This window comes from Sturnus vulgaris, chromosome 12 (assembly GCF_052056855.1).
Source record: "Sturnus vulgaris isolate bStuVul1 chromosome 12, bStuVul1.hap1, whole genome shotgun sequence".
NCBI classification, from domain to species: Eukaryota; Metazoa; Chordata; class Aves; order Passeriformes; family Sturnidae; genus Sturnus; species Sturnus vulgaris.
The window spans coordinates 14,241,092-14,258,542 of NC_142254.1; the positions used below are offsets into that span (position 1 = coordinate 14,241,092).

At 49.4% G+C, this 17,451-nt stretch overlaps 2 protein-coding genes across 5 annotated transcripts in view; both read left to right on the forward strand.

Moving 5' to 3' along the window:
• The first annotated feature begins 115 nt into the window (after positions 1 to 115).
• SLC38A7 (solute carrier family 38 member 7) lies at positions 116 to 7,613 on the forward strand. 3 transcript variants are annotated; one of them, XM_088171950.1, is made up of 12 exons: positions 116 to 218; positions 986 to 1,218; positions 1,382 to 1,815; positions 2,029 to 2,227; positions 2,315 to 2,459; positions 3,161 to 3,259; positions 3,976 to 4,033; positions 4,343 to 4,457; positions 4,675 to 4,822; positions 4,904 to 5,103; positions 5,368 to 5,422; positions 5,516 to 7,613. In XM_088171950.1, the coding sequence occupies exons 3-12, from the start codon at positions 1,549 to 1,551 to the stop codon at positions 5,616 to 5,618; spliced, it is 1,389 nt and encodes a 462-aa protein (XP_088028076.1). In that variant the 5' UTR covers positions 116 to 218; positions 986 to 1,218; positions 1,382 to 1,548; the 3' UTR covers positions 5,619 to 7,613. The 3 variants fall into 3 exon arrangements, with proteins under 3 accessions (XP_088028076.1, XP_088028077.1, XP_014736231.2); XM_088171951.1 differs by having other exon boundaries at positions 128 to 218; positions 1,113 to 1,218; XM_014880745.2 differs by lacking the exon at positions 986 to 1,218 and having other exon boundaries at positions 128 to 218.
• A 998-nt stretch (positions 7,614 to 8,611) lies between these two features.
• The window catches only part of CNOT1 (CCR4-NOT transcription complex subunit 1), a 55,143-nt gene continuing 46,303 nt past the window's right edge, over positions 8,612 to 17,451 (forward strand). For both annotated transcript variants that reach the window (XM_014880704.2, XM_014880708.2), the window contains exons 1-2: positions 8,612 to 8,747; positions 14,287 to 14,563. In XM_014880704.2, the coding sequence (XP_014736190.1) occupies positions 14,462 to 14,563 (102 nt within the window). In that variant the 5' untranslated portion in view covers positions 8,612 to 8,747; positions 14,287 to 14,461. The remainder of the gene's footprint in view (positions 8,748 to 14,286; positions 14,564 to 17,451) is intronic.

Sequence of the window (17,451 nt, forward strand, 5' to 3'; positions counted from 1 at the left end):
TCTTTGCCGCGGGTCCCCGCGTGCTCAGCCTCTGGGAAAGGCTACCCGAAGGGGGAATGTTGCCTCTCCGCTGATGTTCCCCCGCCTCCGGGGCTGGACTACAACCCCCGGCGTGCAGCGGGCAGGGCGGAGCCTCCGCCGCGCCGCCGCTGCCGCCGAGCTCAGCCGGGGCTGGGGCCGGGGCCGAAGGGAGCGGAGCAGAGCGCGCTCCCCGCCTGGTGAGTGGGGTCGGGACACGGACGGACCGGGGGGACACACGCGGGGAGCCCAGTGGCCGGCTAGGGCAGGACTCTGTTCGCATCCCCTGCGAACGCGGGCTGACCGTCACCGGCTCCAGGCCTTGCTCCTCCGGGCGGGGGGCGCCGCCGGGGCCCGAGCGGGACCGCGGGTCTGTCGAGTCACCCTCGGTAAACCGCCTGCTCTCGGGGTTTCTGGTTGCCAAAGCATGGCGGCTTTGCCTGGAGGGAAAGGACACCCTTCAGCATCCTCCCCCAGGCCATGGGAGAAGCATCGACCCCCTGCAGCATCCTCGGCCGGGTGGGAACTTCAGCCCACGCGGACCCACCGGCATGTCCCTCCACGCTCCTATCCACGGGGCACAGGGCGGCCCTTCCTCCCCTTCCCCAGAAATCTTTACAGAGGATTCATAGCACAAGCACAGAGTTTAAATAGCCCAGAAGGAAGGAGTGAGCTGGGCAGGAAAAGTCCTCTAGGAATAAAAACCATATTTCCTTGAAAAGCGATTTCTCATGGTCGTGTAGATTCCTGCAAAATCCTGCCAGGCTGTGAGGGTCGATCTCCAGCTTGGAGGCACTGGGACAGGATTTGGACTTTCCAATCTCTAAGGGCTGTGATGCTAGAAACATCAGATCTTCAAATCCAAAAGCTTCTGAGACACAGTCTCCTGCTGGTTGTCACCCTGGGGGTGCACTGGAAGGGGCCAGTCCTGCTTTTCCTGTTGACACAGTATTTCTGCTGCACACAGGTCATTCCTGTTGAGCCCAGCCTTGCCCTTTACTCAGGAGCACGTGCACAGTCGCTCTTGCAGAGCTTGCAGAAATTAGGGCTGGAAATCAGGAAGTGAGCCGTGACAATGGGTCTCTTGCCCACAGAAAGGCGAGTCCTGCTGTGAGGCTGCAGCTCCTCAGCCCCACAGCCAGGGCTCAGTCCCCCGTCCAACAGCAGTGGAGTCCTCTCCCTGGATTTGAGGGACAAGAGGTGAGTTCTTCTGCTATATCTCTGCTGATGTGTGAGTGCTGTGACCTCCCAAGATAAGACCCAGGGAACTCAGTTCCCCTGTGCCCCCACCTGATGCCCAAGTTGTCCCTTGTTAATATAATTTAACTAACACTTTAAAGTGTCATTCTTCATCCCCTTGCAGGAGCAGGGAAGTGCCTGACTCCAGTGTTGCAGCATTCCAGACTGTTTGTTTGCTGCTTTTCCTGCCTGATGGAGCCAGTGCTGGCTGAGGACCCTCCTCGAGGTGCCCAGCTGAGCCTGATACAGGACCACTAGTGGGACGTGGCGTGTTCCACCTGCGGAGGGACAATGGCTCAGGGCACTGGGAGCATCAACAGTGACTACAAGGATTGGGAGTGGAGCGATGATGCTGGCGAACGGGCCAGGCTCCTGCAGAGCCCTAGTGTGGAGACGGTGCCCAAAAATTCAGAGAGCCAAGGAAACGGTCTGGGGAGCACATCAGCTCTGGGAGCTGTCTTCATTGTGGTCAACGCTGCCCTCGGGGCTGGGCTGCTCAACTTCCCTGCTGCCTTCAGCATGGCTGGCGGCGTGGCTGCAGGCATCGCCCTGCAGATGGTGAGAGAGTGGAAAAGGGACAGTCTCCTCTGCCACCATGGGAGGGTGCATGGGAGGGACATGTGGTGCCCCAGAAAGGGCTTGGGGAGGACCAAACTCCCAGGAAAAAGTTCTTTTGGGGACAGTGCACCAGAGATGGCTGGCTGGGATGGCTCAGGAGACCTTGCCATATTGTTGGCTCAATGTTCCCTCCCTGTCTCTCTCCCATCCCAGTGCATGCTGATCTTCATCATCGGAGGCTTGGTCATCCTGGCGTACTGCTCGCAGGCCAGCAACGAGCGCACCTACCAGGAGGTTGTGTGGGCTGTGTGTGGGAAGGTGCCTGGTGTGCTGTGCGAGGTGGCCATCGCTGTCTACACCTTTGGCACCTGCATCGCCTTCCTCATCATCATTGGAGACCAGGAGGACAAGAGTAAGTGCGTCCCATGGAGCAAATAATAACCAGTTGTTGTCCCTTCAGCTGGAAGGGCCAACGTGAGCATCTTGATTGTCCCCACAGTCATTGCTGCTCTGGTGAAGGAGCCTGAGGAAGTTGGGAACAGCCGCTGGTACATGGACCGCAAATTCACCATCAGCATCACCGCCTTCCTCCTCATCTTGCCCCTCTCCATCCCCAAAGAGATTGGCTTCCAAAAATATGCCAGGTGGGTGGGAAGAACCCTCTGAGGTTGGGAGTTGGGGTGGGCCAGCCAGCACCCACCTAAGCACGGTTGCAGAGGACAGGGGCTGGAAATGCTGTGGTTCTAGTGCCATATCTGCCTGCTCACCCTCTGCCTTCCCATGCATCAGTTTCCCCATCTGGGAAGCAGAGGAGTGGCTGAGCACGGTAAAGCCACAGTACTTCAGGGCCTGTGTCCCTCCCTCCTGCATACTGGAGGAAGCAGGGAATGCTGCTTTCAACTGCATTGTCTCCTATATTTGGAGTTGGCAATCCAGCAGAAAGGAGAGCCAGTAAGTGTCCCTAGGCCAGGTGGTCTGCAACCAGCCCTGCTCCACCAAGAATCTTTGTGTGACCTGGCTGCTGGAGCTGGACCAGGGGCACCAAGGAGTGTCACTGCTTCAACCTCTTTCTCCAGCCCAAAACCCAAGTCTGGCAGGTTTGCCACTCAGAGAAGCGTGGGATAACTTGCAAATGCAACAGCATTGTGCTGGCATCTGCTTGGGGGACAGCAGGTGACATTTCCTGGCATATTCCCATGGGAAGGGAGAGCAAAAATGGGTCTGATAGGCAGGAGGGGAGTAGCCTGGGCTGTGCAGGGCAGAAGATGGGGATGGAGAGGCTGGGAGGAGACCCTCCATGAAATGGGGAGGCAGAGCACTCACAGCCTCCTATCCCTTCTCACAGCTCCCTCAGTGTGATTGGCACATGGTATGTCACAGCAGTCATTATCATCAAGTACATCTGGCCTGACAAGGAGCTGGTGCCTGTGGAGATCCCCACCAGGTGAGAGCAAAAGACACGATGCTGTTAGTGTCATCACAGCACTGCAGAGACAGGCAGGGCTGTGGCAGCAAGTGCTGCAGAGGCTGGGGATGAATCTTTCATCAGTCTCATCCCTGGTCCTGGGCTCTGAATGTTGCTGCCAGAAGCTCCCAAGTGGCTGCACCTCTGCGTGTTTCAGAGGAGCAGATGGTGAAGAGGAGGAAAAGGACCTCTTAAAGGTCCCCATGGCTCCAGCACAGGTTTGATGAGCACTGATTGACTTTTTCTCTGACATATCCAGGCCTTGGATTCCCTGTGCTGTGCTTGTGCTCACCCAGCAACAAGGGCTGTCTCTATATTTGGATGATTTTGGTTATTTCCTTGGCCAACACAACCACTGTGGCTTATTCCCTTCCTGACAGTATATATTTTTGGATCCAGTGCAGGAATTTTATGGCAGAGCAAAGGTTAGACCGTTTTTTTTGCACTGCCCAACTAGATCCTTATTTTTTACTGATACTTTTACTTTTGTATGCTTGGGTTTGGCTGTTTCTGTCTCAGTGAAAGGCCCTGTTCTTCAGGGAGCACCAGGTCCCAGGAAAACTTCATTCCATGTAATGGCATCATCCTGGGTGGGGGGATGCAGTAACGGCAAAGACCCTGAGCACTCCCCTGGGTCACTGGATGGGGGTCACAGGGGATTCTGGTCTGACTGATGGGTGTTTCTCTCCTGCCAGCCCCTCCACCTGGACAGCTGTCTTCAATGCCATGCCCACCATCTGCTTTGGGTTCCAGGTAAGTCCACGAGCTTGACACTCTCTTTCCATCCTGTGGTTGCTTGGGTGGCAGACTAAAACCCTGCCTGTGTGCTCACTGCACTGTTTTGCAAGGAGGCTGAAGCCTTTTTAACATCGCACCATCTCTGGATGGAGATGGATCCATTTTACCCCAGCTAGGACATACAGGGCAGCCTATCCCCGCCTCTTTTCTTCTCCAGTGACAAACCTGGGGGATCACAATATCACAACAAATGCAGATTATCATGAGTAGGATGCCACGTGGTTCAGCCCATCGTGTATCCCCACTGTCTCTGTGTCCTGGCAGTGCCATGTGAGCAGCGTGCCCGTCTTTAACAGCATGAAGCAGCCAGAGGTGAAGACCTGGGGGGCAGTGGTGACAGCAGCCATGGTGATTGCTCTCTTCGTCTACACAGGCACTGGTAAGTGAGGAGACACTGTGTGAGTGTGGCACAATCCTTGGAGTGGCTGTGAGCTTCAGGAGGGCAGGGACCCTCTGGTCAGCAAGGGTCAGAGGGAGAAGAGTCCACTGAACACCTCTGCAATGTGCCCTGTGCCATATCCATCCAAGTCTGGTACTTCAAAATGCTGTTCAGGAGATTTGTCCCTGTCCCCTGCTGACTGCTCCCTTCCTGGCAGGCATCTGTGGCTTCCTAACCTTTGGAGCTGGCGTGGAGCAGGATGTCTTGATGTCCTACCCCTCCAATGACATCCCTGTTGCCCTCGCCCGGGCTTTCATCATCCTCTGTGTGCTGACATCCTACCCCATCCTGCATTTCTGTGGCCGGTGAGTGCTGGGAGAGGTGGGGTGGTGTGGGAAGGAGGAGCAGCACGAGGAAACCCCTCTATCCTGGGTCTGTGCCCACAGGGCTGTCTTGGAGGGTCTCTGGCTCCGCTATAGTGGGATAACAGTGGAGGAGGATGTGGTTCGGGAGCGGAGGAGACGCCTGCTTCAGACCATCAGCTGGTTCCTCCTGACACTCCTCCTGGCTCTTTTCATCCCTGATATTGGCAAAGTCATCTCTGTCATTGGGGGCTTGGCTGCCTGCTTCATCTTTGTCTTCCCAGGTAGGGCATCCTGGTACGTTCAGGGGCTGACAAAAGTCTCACGGCCTTGTGTCTCAAAGAGGGAGGGGCAGGATTGAAACACAGGAACCAGGAGATTTTTAGAGGAGAACAGAAATGTGGTGTGAGACCAGTCTGCAGCCTGACTATTTTGGCTGGATTTGATGCTCTGTAACAGGGAGTACAGCTCCCTGTTTTATGAAGTGTCTGTTCAGTCCCCAGTGGATAGTCCTCACCAGATTCTAATTTGTCTCCCCTGCCTTTCAGGGCTCTGCCTGATTCAAGCCAAGCTCTCCGAGATCCAAGAAACCAGAGCAATCAGGTAACTGAAATGTGCCTTCCCTCTCCCCCATTCCCCTGTGGGTATTGGAGTGAAGGACCCCTCTAAATATGCGCTGTCCTCCTGCATCCACAGCTGGTGGGCCCAGGTCAGCTATGGGGTGTTCATGGTCACCCTTGGAGCCTTCATCTTTGGACAGACCACTGCCAATGCTATCTTTGTGGATCTGACAGCCTGACTCCTCCAGGCTGGACTGCACTGCTGCTGATGATGAGGGGATGGAGATTTCCCCTGGGACCAAAGGGAAGTGGGAAGAAAACATGTTGGTGTTTTAGGAAGATCCAAGAGAACCGTTGTGACTTGGGGCTTGGCTGAACAAGCCCTGTGGTGGTTTGTATCTCATTGTCTTAAGGCACCAGGCAGTCAGGCTTCTCTCAGCCCTGGCTCCCTGGTCAAGCCAGAGCAACACTACAAGGGGACCTGTCATCCAGGGCAAGCTCTTTCCGCCCCTCGGGGTAGACATCACTCCCTTAGACATCACTAAGGGGTCATGGCTGGGGTTTGCAAAGCCATGCTGCTCTCATCTGTGTAACCTTGTGCTGGTGGAGCTCATCTCCACAGCTAAAACTCCTAACTTTGGAGAGAGAAGCAGTGTTCTGCATAAAGGGAAATAGTAATCATGTTTATCTATGGGGGAGACACCCCCATAGTCCTATTCTGTATCAATGTTTGGTTTGAACTCCTGCTGGTCTCCTGCCCCTATTCTCACACCTCCCTCTGCCTGGGCTGCACTTTGTGTTACAAAGGGTTGCCTTCAGCCTGTTTGGGTTTTTTCTTTTGAGGATCAGAATGACCCTGGGGTAGGGACATGCCAGTGCAATGTTTTCCTTGCCAGGGGTCGCTCACTCAGTAGAGAAGCTGCTGTGACTGCATCGACCTACTGAAGACACTACAACAGAGCAAAGCTCTTCTCCAGATTTACAATCCCGTTCTTCCAGGTGTTCAGGAAATGGGACTGGGCCAGGTTTTAAGGGATGCTTTTGGGATAAAGCAGTCAGTATTCGTTTGTTTTATATTGTTCTCTTGGTCATTTACACTCTCTATGGCTGGTGTTGCTCTGGGCTGTCCCTCTGTTGCCTGTCTGAATGATAATTTCATTCCTACTTTTTCTGGGTTGAGCAGTTCCCCCAGCTGCAAATTTAGATTGGTTAGGGGCGTTAAACCTCAACAGCAAAGTTCTCTTGTTCTGTCTTTGAATTTCTTTTTATCTTGTTTGGCTTCTAAAACCCTTGGGGAGGGAGGAACTTAGGTGTAGCTATTGATGCATCTGTGATGAGGGTTCAGCCAAGATTTGTGCAAAACTTGGCCCTGCACCTCCTGCATCTTCTGTAAGCAGCACAGGCTGCTGTGGTGGGAAGGAGAACCATGACTTGTGCTCCTGTACTCCTCAAAATGGCTCTCTCCTGCTGCAACCAGTGGCTGCAGGAGGGGTGACAACACGTGGGTGCTTCCCCACGTGGAAATGTTTGGTCTTTCCTTACTAACACTGCGTGTAAATGGGAACCTCCCCATTTCTGCTTGGGACAAGGAGACCCAGATGGAGAAGGAGGAAGAAAAGCCCCAAGCACAGCAGGAATGTTTGAGGGATGCTGTGAAGGCACAGATCCCTCCTGCCTCTCTAAAGGGATTTCCAGCATCTGTGCCCTCATCTTTTGACAAAACCAGGCTCCACCAAACCTCACTTGTATGGCACTGGCTGTGTCCCGAGCCCCTTTGCCAGGGGAGCAGGAGCTGGGGCTTGGGAACCCTTTGGCATAAAGATGACCAGTTGTCCTGGGTGTGGAGAGCGCAGAGCCACCTCCAGTGGAGCCCAGCAGAGAAGCTCAGCAGATGCCAATGCCAAAATGCCTTCCAGTGCCCACCCTGCACTAAGATGAAAAGGTTTGGTACCTGGTAGCTGTTGTGGCCCTGGCTTTCCTGAAGGTGAGCTAGGCATGAGGAGGTTCCTTGGCCGAAGTGGAGGACGACACAGTGTCTCATGTCACCTGGGAAACACCTGGGTCCCTTGGTGCCCCCGCAGTGTCCCTGCGGCTGAGGACAGGCAGGTCTGGAGGTGCTGTGGCCGTTCCTGTTTGCCTTACTGTTCCCCTGTTTACAAACACTGGCCTTTTAACATGTATTTTGCACATGCTGAAACTGGAAGGAACTCAACTCAATAAAAGTGACATTGTGATGTGTGTGTCAGGCCAGCACGAGGTGGTTTCTGTGGGAGATGCTCCCGGGTGGGATACAGGGATGAAGCCATATCCTGAAATGCCATCCCAGCTCTCCGAGCTTTGGGATGGACGATTTGGAGTTGGGAAGTCCCACCGCCTTCCTCAGGCTCTCATCCTCCGGGGTATCTTCGCGCCCAGGGCTGGGGGATGCCAGGGGAGGCTCTGTGGGCCCCAGTCCTGGTGTGGCACCCCAGTGGCACCCCCCAGGGCCGGCAGGCGGGTGTGGTGCGGCTGAGACGGGCGGGAAGGAACTGAAGTGAGTTTCCTCGTCGGGACAGAGGCCGGCCATCCGGAAGGGTGCAAATGGAGAGAGGATTTCCTTAGAAAGGAAAACGCACCGCCGGAGCGTGCGGAGCCCGGGCCGTGCGCTCTGAGGGACTCACAGCCACCATGTTGTGGGGGAGCAGCGCCTGGGCCGTACCAAGGCAGGGCGGAGGAGGGGACCCCAATTCAGGGGTCAGTACCACTGCGCTGCGCAGGGTGGAGGAAACAGTTCCTAGGATTGTACCACCATCGGGGGAGAGGAAACAGCGAGGCGAGGAGAAACAGGGCGGGCCGCACCACTCGAAGCGGGGTGCCCGCACCTCCGCCATGACTCCGCGCGCCCTTTGGCACCGCCCGCCACTTCCCCTTCCCCTTCCCGCCCCGCCCCGCGCGACGCCCCTCGCTCATTGGCCGGCCTCGGCAGCGCGGGTTGGCCGTCGGCGCGCACGCGCAGGCCGAGATGGCTACGGAGCTGTGATTGGCTGAGAGAGTAGGAAGGATTTCGGCCCCTCCCGGCCAATGGTGCGCGGCCCAGGCTCCGCGCGGAGAGCGATAGGATTCCCTCCCCCGAGGTCGCAGGGCGCTGATTGGCCAGATCTCACGCGGCCCCGCTCTCTGATTGGGCGAAGGCCCTTCCGCGAGGGCGCGGCAGCTCCGCGCGCATTCCGCCCCTCCGCTCCCCCCGCGTCCCTCCCCCGCGAGAGGACGGGGGAGGGGAAAGGCCGCGGCGCGAGCGCGCGACCCCATCCGCCATTTTGTATCGGAACGGCGGCGGCGCGAGAGAAGCGCGCGAGCGGCCCCGGCCCGGCCCTCACGACACCGCCGAGGTGGGAGCGGCGCCCGCCCGGCTCCGGGGGGAGCTCTGGGTGGCTGTGGGGGCACTGCGGGCTTCGGGGCGGGGGGAGTCGTAGTAGGGACAGGGCCAGAGGCAGCGGGACCAGGCCGGCTTACGCTGGGGGCTAACGGGGCCGGCGAAGGCACCCGCCCGGGTGTGCGAGAGGCAGCGGTGGGACCCGCGGCCCTCTCCTCCCGCACTCCTCGGTCCTGCGGCCGCCCCTGAGCGACAGAGGGAACTCCGCAGAGTCCGGGGCGGGAGCCGCGGGTGTTCCCGGTTCGGTGGCGGGGCAGGTAGCGGCGGCAGCGTCGCGAGGTGGCGGGGAAACCGCCAGCTCTGGAGCTGTGCTCATTTCTCCCCCTTCGCTTGTGTAACGCCGGTGGTGACAGGTGAAGCTTTGAGGGCCAGGCCTGCCCCGGCCGGGCTCGGCGGCCTCCGTAGGAGATCGGTGGTGTTGTGACTTGCCCGCAGAAAATACGGAAAAAGTGAGCTGTAGTAAATAATCCGGTGACATAACCTTCTTGCAGACTACAGGAGAGAAGTCCTTCTCAGTGCTGTCCTCCAGTGAAGAAAACTCTGCCCTGTAAAATGGACTTGTATAATTCTAAACTAGAAATAGCAACAGTTGAGTGTTTCGACAAATGCTGTATCGGTACAAGAGCTTCTTTACAATAGTTTTCTATATTGCATTAGTACCATTTACTCCTTACACAGGAAGGCACATGATTAATTTCAACAAACCACACACGCTTGGGACAGTATTTACGACAGAAGTGGGATAATACTGAAAATACAACGCTAGTTTGTTGGTTCATGATGTACTCAGATTGTTTCTGAATCCCACTTGTTGCAAGGAAGCGTGGCAACTGCTCTCAGGAACTTTTTTTTAAGCAGGTAACCAAACAGGTGTGACGCTGCCAAGTCATTCTTAGTGTACCCAACTGATTGCTGTTTCTAAGGTAACTTCTTTGGCATTGACTGAAATTATGGGCAGGGTGAGTCCAGATGGGGTGACTCTTATAAACAGGAAACAAACTTAGTTGGTAGTAGACTGATCTGCCCTTTCCACGTTTGTTGTTTTGATTCTTTCAGCCCTTTTGCTTTTAAGTTCACTCTTAACTGTTGATGCTGTTGGCCTAATGTCTCCAAACCAAACACAAAGCCAGTTTGCTGCCTACTTGTGTCTCTTCTTCGGAGAAATACCTTATCCTGTGTATCCTATATAATGTTCCTAGGTTTTTGATTTATGCTGAAATGGCCACTCTTGGTGCTCAGCCGAGTAAGTGGAAGAGAAACTGTGGAAACATAACTTAGCTATAGAGGACAGTAATGTTTTGTGTCCCCGTGATGGGACATAACTAAATCATGTTGAGAATTGTTATCACTCAGAATCATGGTTGAGATCATAATTATTTTAGCCAGATTTCTTTTTTTGTTCCATAAACGTCCCTGATGTATGTATAATGCAGTTTTCCTTTTACTTTTGAAATAGCATTTAGCTCTTTTAAAACACATTTTGGATGGTAAAAAACCATGAAGCATTTGATAACAAGTCTCTCCTATTCTTCCCTCCAGCAGAAACTTTATTCTGCAGTGATTGTGTGAAGGAGAACTGGGAAGTGAAAGTTTCTCGGGTTTTTTTTAACAGTCCAGGTTGAGATGGGAAAATGCCTGAAGCAGCCATGTCGTGTTCCATGCATATCTCATGTATTTGAGGTAGATTCCAAACTGCAGCTTCACTGGCCTGAGTGTATAGGAACAATATAGGTGCTTGGTTTCAGCCACACTCTGTAAACTAAAGTTACGGTGTCTAATCATCTCTGTCAGCAGTTTTCCAGTGTATGGAATGTTCAGGTGTCTTTTCTGTTTGTAAACACTTGAATTTGAACTGGTCAAATGAATCGGGGGCTTATTTTACTGCTAATGTGACTTCCACTTCGGGGTTTTTTTCTCAGTAGATTTCAAAGTGGTAGACATCCTGAAATATAAAGTACAGTATGATTCAAAACTGCCTTTCTCCCTTGAATTGCTCCCAGTGTCAGCCTTCAGAGAGATGTGCTGCTCTTCCATGTTTTGTGTTTGTTCGTGGGTTTAAAAAGAGGGTAAGGGACGGTTCTGGAGAGCAGGTTTAGCAGTGGTCCCTTTAGCATGTTTTATGTGATATTTTGTGACAGGAGTTTAGAACCTAATCAGCAAACACATTGGTATTTGTGTCACTTGATCTGTTTTATCCTCCACATGCAGCACGTGTGCCTTGAAATCATACAACTCTTGAAATCCAGTGGGAATAGTTACTTCTGCAAAATACTGAAAAAAGTTCCAAAGTGAGCTTAAAGTAATTTTGAAATTACTTTATTTGTACGGGTGTTTCTGAATTTGTGGAAGACTTCAGGTTTGTCAACTTCAGCATCAGGACTTAGTTACTCTCCAGTGATTTCGGGTTAGTAGGGTGTGTCTTTGGTCACACCTGATGGGTGGTTTCATATTGGCCCTCTCTACTTTGTGATTTTTGGATTCTTGCCTGAAATTTTATTGCATTTACATTTTAATCCAACAGAACTCTGCTCTTGAAAAAAGACCTACTGAAATAGATGCCAAATGTTTTTTGCTGATGGGCTCTTGTTTTCTTTAGGAAGTGTTCAGGGTGTGTAATGCTGTAGAATTTGGTAAATATTTTTTCTCTTTAAAATGGGTTGTGTTGCGCAATATAAAATAGTAATATTTTATATATTGTAACATTGTAAGAGCTCCTGAGTCCTGTGCTGAGTATCTCAATCCATTGCTTATCATAGGATCTGTGACTGAAAAAAGCTAATTTTGCCAGGTAATCTAAATTTTTTTGATAAACTCCCTGTAGCTGAGGCCTGACTTGTCTGAACCTGGCAGGTTCGTCCCATGGACTGAAAGCTTCCTGAATTGTTGAGGCCAGTGTAGGGACATTCATTCCCACTAAGGAAATATGGATCTAAAAATAAAGTCTGCTTCACATAGCATTCATAGCTTTCTTAATCAGTGCTGTAGTAATTGAATTTTAGCCTTGCTCTGAATGACCAAAGAGCCACCTGTGCAGTTCTGCTTTGCAGGCAAGGCTCCCTTGGTGACGCTGTACTCTCCTGAGTTAGGTTGCATCATTTGAACCTCTAAAGTTCTGTTAATGTTGTGTCCGTGGGAGCTGTCAGGGTTTGCTGTGTGTTGGGATACACATGGTGCAAACCATATGTTTAGAACATAAGTAGAAAGCTGTTTCCTCAGCTATTGTTCCTTCCTTGAGTCTCCATGTTTGCTCAGGCTCTTCCTTGAGAGGCTTCCTTGAAAGAAAAAAAAATCCCATTTTGCCTCCAGCTTAGATTGTCCAGTAGCACTGCCAGATTTTGCAGTTGGAAGGTGGCAAAGCTTGTTTTGCTTCCCTGCAAATCAAAGCGTTCCCTGCTTTTTTGGGAGACAACAGAGATGCTAATGGGAGGGTGGGATGGTCAGTGTTCCTGCTCTGCAGGGTGCTGTATGGCAGCAGGGAGGCTTGAGCCCAGTTTGAGAATTTCAGTACTAAACCCCCTGGGTTTTAGGTGGAGTAGGTGCGATTGCTGTGCTGTTTGTATTGGTATGAGGAAAAAGTGCCCAGATAAATGTGGTTTTTCTTCCTAGGGGCCTGAAAGGCAAACTCTGAAATTCTTTTATTGCTTTAAAAATTGGTCAAGTTGAAGTTTTGTGTCATGTCCTCTAGGCAGTTGAAACAGCCTGTGAGTTCTCCAGGGTGATTGCTGTAATCTAGTGCTCTTGTGGGACTGAATTCCCTTTGCTGACTGCTGGTTTTAGTAACTGCAAGTATACTGTGCTTGATTTTTAACAAATGCTTTTCAGAAGCTTTATATTGGTCATGTATTTTAAACGCTGCCAATAAGATTGACTTGGAAGGCGTGTACTTGCCAAACTCAGTGACATTTTCTAGGTTATTCCGAAAGAGGAATTTAAAGGTTATTTAAAAAAAAAATCAGGTACTGTACTACTGAGAAATCTTTTTAAATTTTTGTGCCAGTCCTCCCTTCTAGATGTTCCACAGTCAGTGGCCTTTTAAACCTTTTTATATATAAAGGCAATGAATTCTAGCTTGTAAGATGTGCTAAAAAGAAATGGAAGTTTTGTGTAATTCTTCTCATTATAGTTTTAGACATGCCCTGAAATTCTTTCAGAGACCAACTGCTTTGTCATTGAAGAATGCTTTCAGTATTACTGCTTGAAAATTTGTTCTTCATGAGACGTAAGTGTTATTGCATAAGAAGGATTGTGCATACCTTCATTGAGTAGTCAGGATTTTTTGTGGTTTTCTAAGGAAAGTCTGGAAGTCAGTTGATTTGACTTTTCTAATAAATAATTTACCCATATATTTGTGTAATATAATAAACTTTTTCAAAGAGCAGAATGGTCTTCTTTGCCTCTGATAGCATTTGTTGCTCCTGATGTTGTGAAGATGTTAAATAAGATACGGTTCCAAGTGTAAGCAAGTGAAAACCTTTGAATGAAGGGAGATGGGAAGAAGAATTCTATTTGTACCCAGCACAGCCTGTTCAGCTTCCTGTGTGCTGCTGCTGTTGGGTGCTGGCAGAAGGAGGCCTGGTGTGCCGAGCTGTGCTGCTGCAGGAATCCTCCCTGGACGGGTTTGGCCCCAGTTCCACGTGCCAGGCCAGCACATCACCCGAGCCGTCCATTTCCACGGTGAGGCAGGAATCCTGTGCTGGTGGTTTTCACCATGGAGCCAAGACAGCAAAGCTGTAGTTTTTGTTCTGAAAAAGGGATCTTCAGACTCTTGGCACGAAGCCCAGAGACCTTTGTGTTTTGAGCAGGTAGGGCTTCCAAGCAGTGACTCTCCAGCTTGATTCTACCTCTGAAAATGCACAGTGGTGCTTCTCAGAGCAGCTTGAGGCTTCGTTCGAGGCTCCCCACACTGTTGGATATGCAGGACTTGCTTTGGGATGCAATTTTGTCACACTGGCAATCTGTAATTTAACAGATGAGATGTCAAGTGCCAAGTTTTGTGTTGTCATAGAAATTTATTAAGCTGGCAAGCTCTGCTGTTGTAGCTCACTGGAAAGCTGTTTCAGTATAAGCCAAATGTTAAGGTTAGTTTATTGCAGTTCTTTGTGTGTTGCTCATTCACAATTGCTTGTTTTGGTGTACAGGGTTGAGGCAGTAGTGCCTGGATGTACTGAGCAAACTATAGCAGAGATGGTAAAAGTGTGTTTTTTATATTGATTTATGATTGATGTTTTGAATGATTCTGACCTCTGATTGTTGTTTTGTGGTATCTAATTCATTATTCATCTCATTTTCTTCTTTCTCATGGTGCTGAAAATCATTCCTTCTGACTGAGCTGTTTGCTGGCTCTTTCAGACTGCAAAATGCAGAAATAAAAGTGGTCAGGTAGTGTAAAAATAACTGAGCTTGTGTTGTGAAAACTTAATACTACTTTGTTTTTCTTGGAAAGAGTTATGCAATATTGTTACAGAACTTAAATCTAATTTAATACTGTTTTCCAGGTGCCATGTTTCAGAACAGACGAAGACAACTGAGAAAGAAGAGCTGAAGCAAGTAACACAGAAACAGATACAGGCTCATTGGGGGAAAAAAAATTGACCTGTCTCTGAGGTGACTAAAGGGGAATAATGGTGATTTTGCGCCGGGCTCGGCCGCCTGCTTCCGCCCCAACCAGCAATGAATCTTGACTCGCTCTCGCTGGCCTTGTCTCAAATCAGCTACCTGGTGGACAATTTAACCAAGAAAAACTACCGAGCCAGCCAGCAGGAAATACAGCACGTAAGTAAAGTGATACAGTGCTACAGAATAAATTTTTGAAAAGAGAACTGGAGTTTCTCTTCTCGTTTGTATTTGTACTCTGTAGTGCTCTTGTATGTTACTGTTTGCTGTTTTCTGTGGTGTTGGGAATTGCAGGGTGTGTCTGATACTTCTGCTGGTTCATCTGCCAAGTCATGGAATACAGCTCAGAGCTGAGACCAGCATTAACTTTGTAGTTGAATAGCAGGATTAACTGCTGCTCCTGAAGGGTGATATGAAAACCTTTCCTAACTTCTCCAGGTTAAATCTTTCCACTTTTGGGCATTCAGTAGAACACTGATAGGGAAGGGGAGGAAAATATATACATTCAGTGTTCAGAGCTGTTGCACTGAAAGCCTGAGTATGTTGTAATTTACCTCTGAATGCTCTCTCCTCCCTTGATGGAAGTTATTTTTTCCTCTTTTCGTTCAGGAACTCGTGGCTTGGTCATGAAGCCAAGCTGACTGACTTGGTCCTGGGTTTTCAGAAGGCAGGCAAAGTAACTGCATGTTGAGACCCAAATATCTGTGATCTGGGCAAGAATTCTGTTTTAACTGACCTTTCTAAAAATAGCTCTGATTTGCAGGGTGGACTGAAAAGCATTATCTGCAGAGGAGTGCTTAGGAGGAAGTGAATGCTACTGAGCTAGTTTTAGAAACTGGTTTAGTTCAGTTCCCAGCAGACAGCTGGGCCACTTAATGTTGAGTTTTTTTCCTGCAGCAGTGCAATCCAGCAGCGATTTGAATCAGATTAGAAGGCCAGAGGGCTTAAGCAGTGAGTTTCTGTAACATTTGATGTTTTTAAAAGTGCATTAATTGCTTATCTTGAGGTGGGAGGAGAGTGATTTCAGAAGTACTGGCTTCTTTAAATGTAAGATGGAATAGGCCTCTTATAACTATTGTAACTTTCTCATGATTTTGTAAGTTCAGTACTCCAGGGGCTCATTTGGGATCATGCTGTCCTTTTGATCACTGTTAGGTTCAACAGATGTTTTTTGCAGCAAGGTGTGACTGAAGCATGACTTGATTTGGGTGAAGATACGGTTGATCCGCCATTCACTTGGAGCACAGCCCTCTAAAGCAGGGATAGATTGTTCCTTATCTGTCAGCCAGGGGTCTTAGCCACACTGTGGTGGGAGGGGTGAGAGACTGTGACCTGGTCTGTGGAAATGGCTGGATTGTGTTTGGTTATAAAGCAGATCTAGAATTTCAAGGCTAAATTCCTAAAATCTTAATCCCTTGTCTTCTTTTTTTTAAGTTCTATTTTCCTGGTATTGCTTTACTTTTGTGGTTGCTGATACAATGTTTCTTTAGATTAAGAGAATATATGTGCTGTAACTTTGTCTCATGGTACACTACTTGGATAAATTTTTGGCATGATTCACCCAATTTTACAGAGTTTTCATCTAAGCATGTAGAGTTGTGGAAATTCATACTTGGAGTTGTTCCCGTCTCAACTGACCAGAATAACGTTTATATTTAGATACATCACTCGAGTGTAACAGTGGCGGCAAAGGTTGAGGAACTAATTTGTTTAAATGTTCTATTTAATATAGTAGTCACTTAATATAAATAATGCTTTTAAAAAATAGAATATATGTTTAAAAAACTGAAATGCATTTGTCAGACACAAATTCTAAACCATGGCTTCCTCTGAAGTGAGTTTTTGTGGTCTCCTTCTCCTGAAATGGTAAGGAGAGCCTGTCTAGTTGGAGGGAAAGGGCTTTGTGGATGAGTTTATCTAGGAAAGTGAAACTTTTTGAATCTAGAGAAACAGAGTTATTTTTTGTTTAATCCTGTTTTTGCCCAAACACGTTACCTGATAAATCCAAATAGATGTGGCTCAAGCTTTATCCTAAATCACAGACTGCTTGAGGTTGGAAGGGACCTGTGGAGGTCATCTGGTCCAACCTCCTGCTCAGTCACTTAGAGTGGGTTGCCCAGGAATATGGGCAGATTTTGGCTACCAACATGAATGGAGACTCCACAACCTTTCTGGGCAGCCCCTGTCAGTGCTTGGTTACCACTGCAGTAAAAAAATAGTATTTTTGATCTGATTTTATGACTGGATACACTGTCATGTAAATGTGTATCAAGACTGCCAATAAAAAGGTTTTTTTCAGCTCTTTCTTTAGAAAAACTGGCAGTTCTCATTCCCTGTTTCGTGGAAAAGCTTTTTTGTGAATGTAGTTAGAGTTGAAATATGATACACTGCACTTTCAGCCTTCTCTTCCCTTCTTTCCTGTATGTTAAATTTTCAAATTATTGTCCTTTGGAAGATACCTCAGTGCAAGGAAGCAGTCTACTTCTGGTGTAGGCTAGTTGTGTGGATGATTTTAGTTTGTACAGATTTCTTTGGCATCTGTTTACTTTGATGAATTCACCTTGGTGACAGCACCAGGTAGTTCCTTCGGAAATTGATCCAGCTTTGTGTCAGTCTTGTTACCACATCCAAATCTATGTATTTGATTGGGATTGCCTAAACAAACCGCCTGTTTTCTGAAGCCTGAGTTAGATAGCAGAATTTGCTGTCAATTCAGTTTTGCTGCCTTTTACACCAATCTGAGCATCTTCCTGATCCTGGGGTATGACTGCCTTCAAAGGCCCAGTTGTTGCCATAGCTGGGCTGTTTACTCTGGACTGACATACCACAGGCATGTATATTATAGCCTCTGGTCAAGAAGCAGAGCTAGATTCGACTTGGAAGTTTCTTTCCAGCAGAACAAAACTTGGCAGCCACTGGAATCAGCAGGCTCTGAGGGAAAGGGAAGCATAGTGTCAGATAACAGTAGAAAAATTGAGATGAAAACAATCAAACATCAGAGCCCGAGCAGACAGAGCCTAAAGCAGCCCTGTTTGTCTCTTTGCACT